General features: G+C 45.7%; 1 protein-coding gene across 2 annotated transcripts; it reads right to left on the minus strand.

Annotated features, from left to right (window-relative positions):
* Positions 1 to 774: 774 nt before the first annotated feature.
* On the minus strand, positions 775 to 5,752 carry PWP2 (periodic tryptophan protein 2). Of its 2 annotated transcripts, none has more exons than XM_087528462.1 (8): positions 4,500 to 5,752; positions 3,704 to 3,955; positions 3,519 to 3,611; positions 2,969 to 3,340; positions 1,844 to 2,188; positions 1,526 to 1,753; positions 1,256 to 1,432; positions 775 to 1,128 (listed from the first exon to the last, which is right to left on the minus strand). In XM_087528462.1, the coding sequence occupies exons 1-7, from the start codon at positions 5,682 to 5,684 to the stop codon at positions 1,262 to 1,264; spliced, it is 2,646 nt and encodes an 881-aa protein (XP_087384588.1). In that variant the 5' UTR covers positions 5,685 to 5,752; the 3' UTR covers positions 775 to 1,128; positions 1,256 to 1,261. The 2 variants fall into 2 exon arrangements, with proteins under 2 accessions (XP_087384588.1, XP_048546190.2); XM_048690233.2 differs by having other exon boundaries at positions 1,241 to 1,432; positions 4,500 to 5,751.

Genomic DNA, 5,752 nt, shown 5'->3' on the forward strand with positions numbered 1-5,752 from the left:
GATTAAAAAACACTTTTTGAAGATGTATTTTTTTACATCTCCTGTTTTACATCTTCTACTGAAGATGCTCTTAGTGATTTAAACGCTCTTATATTTCTTTACAAAGAGAGTATATCTTATCTTTAGGATGCTGGATGGCTTAGGAACTCGCCCCATGTTAGCTCGCGCCCATCTCTCGATATGATCTCTCCTTGGTTTCCTTTTTTTCCCATGCATCCTGGCGTTTTGGCCCTTGTTATGAAATGAAAAGAGAATTCGGGTGGGTCGGGGAGGGAAGCCACCAATCATCCATCAATGTAGAAGTACACTTATTCGCTGGCTAAGGGAGTGTATTCGCACCATCGTTCGTCCGTGTCATAATAATCATCATCATCGTGCGTTTGCCTGGATTCTTTGATACAAGTAGTTGCTTCAAATTCTCGCCCCCCTTACCAATTATTTTCATTAGCCACGCAAAAAAAGACAATTATTGTCAAACGTGCCGTGGTGGATACACTCCATTGGTCATGGTCCTCCTAGCTGGCTATGGCGAAGGAGGATGAGGCCACACAGCATTGGAGGCTTCTTCAAATTAACAGCTGTTAACAGTGATGTACTGACTCCGTCTTAAAACTAAGATTTATCTGTTTGTGTTGTCAAAAGAAGACACTGATTTATGTGTTTATGTATCCACGACTCTCTAGTGTTGACGTGGCACATCGATCGGTCCTCGTCAAGCTGGCCGACTGGTCAATTTAGGGAATAAATTTTTCAGAATTAAATCACAGGCAGGCATCCACAACATCACGAGTTTACCATATAATATCTCTGCGCTCGTTTGTAAAACGCGTTTGAAAGACATTGTTCCTAACGAAATTTGGCCACACGGACGGGTACAAACACACAACCCGAAGAGACTAGCTACCCACTTCGTGGTCCAAGAGACAATCCTTCCTCCCCGGACAAAAATGCCAACGTCCTCAGCTCAACTTTCAGCCCTGAGCATCAAACAAATTGCTTAACCAGCATACAGCCACTGCCCATGTAAATAACGCAAGATTGCACATTCGGCAGGCCGCATGCTGGTTGGCCGAAAAAATGGCTCGGCTGCTCATGTGCTCAGTGATCATGTTGGTGCTACAACAACCACTGCAGGAACACGAGGATGATCTGTGTCAGTTTTGATTTTGCCAGACTTGAGAAACCTCTCATAAAATAAGTTTGTGACAATTGCAAACATAAAGATGAGTGAAGTACTCACGGAATATGTGCCGACCATGGCCTAACTCTTTGTCCCAGCAGAGCTCAGATATTTGAGCATGTACTCGTTGGAGGAACAAGTGTCCGCCAGATCCTGGTGCAACTTTGTTATAGACTTCTGCAATGACTTGAGAGCAGGAAGCAAGGTCCTGGAGTTCTGCTGGATGTAGCTTCCATCAACCTTGCAAAGCTCCTGTAACGAAAATATATATCAGGATAAGATATCCAGTGTTTCACCAAAATCAGCAGCTTTGGTAGAAAAAAAAAAGGAAGAGGAGAATGGTACCTGAGCCCAGAGCAGGATGAACTCCAGATGGGGACAGCTTTCCAGGAGGTCAGCGAATGCATCAATCAATCTCTGAAGATACTTGAAGGGTACTGATGAGCAGATTGCTCGTACATTGGATGGATCCACAGCAAAGATGCATTTCTTAATCAAGGAGTCTTCGTTTAACCGGAGGCTCAGTACAAGGGCTCTCTGTTGTTGGTTTTCTGCAAGAGCTTCCTCCACTTTCTGTACAAACACGAAGCACAGGAATTTGTTATGGATTGATCAGCACCATCTTGGGACAATCAATTCTCAAAAAAGACATGAAGTAAATACCTCAGGAGTAACATCAATGTCAAGATCTGTTGGATCAAAAATAAATGATTCATCAACCGAGTACAACAGAACACCATCAGTGGTCGCTGCAGCAAAAGATCTTCCTGTTGGAGCAAATTTCACACATTTTGTCCGAGCTATGGGCCTTCCACGATTTGCCATGGATCCAGGTAAACCATGCCCCAGGCTACCTCTTGTTTGTTGATCAATTCCATCCTCAACATCACTATCTTCGTCGTCGATTAGATCTAGTGGACCAGCATCAGTCATATTTTTTGAGTTCAGAAAATCAAGAACTCCATCCAATGAAAGATTGCGAGTGCTCTGGAATCTACGCAACAGCACCTGCACAGATGACATTGGCAAATACAGAAGACAATGAATAACTTCAATCATTAATGTGAACAACAAAAGGCATTCTTACAAAGTTACAATCATGTCAATCACTGAAGATAATGTCAATGGACACCTAACCACATGCATCTTAGCTGTTACCACAACACGAGGGGCAACATTCAGATGTGGCATTGGCAAATATAGAAGACAATGAGTAACTTCAGTCATTAATGTGGACAAAAGGCTTCTTACAAAGTTACAATCATGTCAATCACTGAAGATAATGTCAATGGACACCTAACCACATGCATCTTAGCTATTAGTATCTTTTTAGGTTCGTGAGGTTACCAGGAAAATATTTTTGGTGACCAAGTCAAGCAAACATTGGGTTACCAACTAATGATAGACAAAGTTTTTACCAAACTACAGTAATTGACACGAGTACATGACAATATGGCTTGATAACAAGATTGTAAAGAATGAGCATATATAAGATGGGAGGCGCCTCTAAGATAGTAAAAATAAAAGAAATGAGGAATCGAGGATAATTGGTTTGATGCCAACACTTGGCATTGCCAATACTTGGCAAGGCAACAATTGGCAATATCAAAAGTTGCCAAAAATTGGCAACTTCTTGTGAGGTTGGCAAGTAAAATGGTAGCCAACCAAGCACTAGCCAATATTTGGCATTTGCCAAATGTTGGCATGCCAATTTTTGGCATCAAAGCAATCATGCTCGAAATGTGTGTATGCTACAAAGTTATTTTATCACAAGAAAGATTTCCTGACCTGTTCTCCAATATCGTACATGCAGATATATTTGCTGTTTCCTCCTGCTAAAATATAGCTTCCATCGGCAGAATAGCACAGCGTCGTGAAGTACTTTCCTATACTTGTATTAGCTGCAGATCTTCTATCTGTCATGAGGCGCCCACCAGAAATATCCCTGCGACCTTCAATTGTATACATCAATAAGCCATCAAAAGGATCCCAGAAATTGATTAGGCCATCTAGTGTGCTGCATGCAATCTGCCTTCCGTCAGGACGATAAGCCAAGGTAAGAACATCATGTGAGTGTTGAAACGTTTCCACAGCACCCTTGCTCTCAAATACATCCCAAAGACGAACGGTCTTGTCCCACGATGATGAAGCCAAAATAGCCTACCAAACATAAGCTAGTTACTCTTTCTGTGAATTTAAAAAATACATAGAACCAATAATAGAGCAGTTTCAGCACAATTTCCTTGTGCGAACTAACAAAGTCCATTTGTTCCAAAAACAAAGTGTAAGTTCTAACAACAAGGAATGAGAACCAAAAAACATCAAAGCATGGACTTACACTGATTGGTGAAAACATTAGACCATGAACTGGTCCTTGGTGGCCACTGAGTACATCCAACAAACGACCAGTCTTCATTGACCAAACATAAATCTGCATGTAACACGTTGTGGTTATCGAGGGACTAGAAGTAGAGCATAGTCCACAAAAGGATTGCCAGAAAAATGTTGACTGCATACACCCACCTCAAATGAATCAAGTGTTCCAGCACAAATTACTTCCCCACTCTGATCTGCCGTTAAAGAAACGAATTGTCTAGGTGAAGGGGTCGTAAATGTCTTGAAGTTACGATAACGGAACAGATCCCACGCTCGAATAGTCCCATCAAGGGAGGCACTGAGAAGAGAATGGTTATTGGCCATAAAATGAACTGCAGTAACAGCATTTGTATGCTCGGAAAATGTTATGAAACAGAACCCAGTGGCAGCCGTCCAGACCTACAGAGAGCCAGTCACGTGTGTCAAACTTGCAGTGCAGGAGAATGATACTTAACAATTAAAACAATATGGTTTCAAACCTAGAAAAACTTGTGATAGTTATCATTTCTGATTTTCAATACATAGATGAATAGGTGCCATTTTTCAATTCAAATGAATAAGATTGACGTAAGTAGTTCTTCAAAGAGGTTAAGAAAATCAATTACTTCCTCTCAATAGCACTTCATCAAGTATCTCGACCTACTTTATGAGCCCATAACTCGTATTATAATTAAAAAGGCTTTCAACCAAATATCAAACAAGGAAGTTTTCCCAGAGACCCCAAGCAGAAAGGGGACATAATAGCGACTGAAGTTTTATCTAAAAATACCCTCCATCAAAGTATCTCAACCTACTGTATAAGCACTACTTCTAAGTTGTAACATAGTTAAAAGGCTTTTGAATACCACAGCAAGCAAGAAGCCTCCCCACTCCCCACCCCCCAGGCCCAAACAGAAAGAGGACATAACAAAGAATGCAAATGACATTACTACTTCAAACACACCTTGACTTTGTTATCATCAGCTCCAGTAGCAATTAACTGAGAATCTGGTGAGTATGCAATGCAGTTCACATCAAAGTAGTGACCCTGCTGCTTCAAAATGTAGGTCTCTGACCGCCACTCCCACACCAGCAGTTGCCCAAGCTTGGCGCACCCAAAAACTAGCCAATTCCCCAAGCTGTTGAAAATAGCAGTAGTGATCTTCTCCCTTGATATTGACAGCTGGCAGTGGCACACAAAGTCCGGCATCTGGTACAGCCCAAATACCCCATTAGAGAACCCAACCACCACCATGTCAAGATCCCGGTGGTAATCACAGGCTGTCAACTTAGCCGGCGCCTGCATGAAGAAGTTCTTCTTCTGCAACTCCCACTTTGCCAAATGAAGTGGAGTGGTGCTGGGCTCTTCCAGTTCTCCCAAGCTCTTCCTCTTCCTGCTCCCAGCATCAATTTCCGGCTCACCATTCTGCTCTGATTCCTGCTCCGGTGTCCCGGGTGAAGGTGGAGATGCAGCATCATTGCCCTCCACCAAATTCCAAGTAAAGATAGCTCCGTCCTTTGAAACCGTGTAGACCCCGTGGACTCTGCCCGTCTTCTTATCGGTGGCGAAGAAGGCGCCAATGACAGCCGCGCGGTGGCCGAGGAAGAGAAAGGGCTTGTTCCCGGTGCCCCGCTTGACGGGCAAGATGCGGGCGGTGAGGTCCTTGCAGGCGACGAGGAGGGAGGCGGAGTCAGGGGACCAGTCGAAGGAGGTGACCCCGGCGGCGAAGCCGGGGAAGGTGCGGAGGAGGTGGAAGGGGAAGAACTCCTTGCGGAAGGAGGGCGAGCGCCAGATCTGGACGAGCTTCCCGACGGCGACGGCGATGAGCTGGCCGTCGGGGCTGAAGCGGATTGCGGAGGGGGCGGCCTTGAAGGAGACGCGGTGTAGGACGGCGCGGCGGCGGAGGTTGGCGTAGAGCGCGCGGCCCTTCTCGTCGCAGGCGAGGAGGAAGTCGCCCGAGGGGGAGGTGGCGAGGCGGGCGATGTTGGCGGAGGACTCGAAGGGGAGGGTGAGGGAGGAGGAGGCGGCGAGGTCGGTGGTCGCGACGCGGTTCCCCACCGCCGAGAGGAGCACGGAGGAGTCCCCCGCGAAGACGGCGTCGCCGCCGCGGTACGGCGCGCCCAGGAGGTTCTGGAAGCGGTAGTTCATGGCGGGGGCGGCCGGGGGCGGGCGGCCGGGCTGGCTTGGGGGCTAGGGTTTTGGGGTGGGGAGGAAGG

Source organism: Triticum urartu, chromosome 1A, assembly GCF_056163025.1.
Source record: "Triticum urartu cultivar PI428250 chromosome 1A, HENAU_Tu73, whole genome shotgun sequence".
In the NCBI taxonomy this organism is placed as follows: Eukaryota; Viridiplantae; Streptophyta; class Magnoliopsida; order Poales; family Poaceae; genus Triticum; species Triticum urartu.

Coding starts and splice junctions, on each gene's coding strand:
- PWP2 (XM_087528462.1), bottom strand. CDS start 5,684: ATGAACTACCGCTTCCAGAACCTCCTGGGCGCGCCGTACCGCGGCGGC. Junction 3,612..3,703: donor GAACACTTGATTCATTTGAG/GTGGGTGTATGC, acceptor TGTTACATGCAG/ATTTATGTTTGGTCAATGAA. Junction 1,754..1,843: donor ACATTGATGTTACTCCTGAG/GTATTTACTTCA, acceptor GTGTTTGTACAG/AAAGTGGAGGAAGCTCTTGC.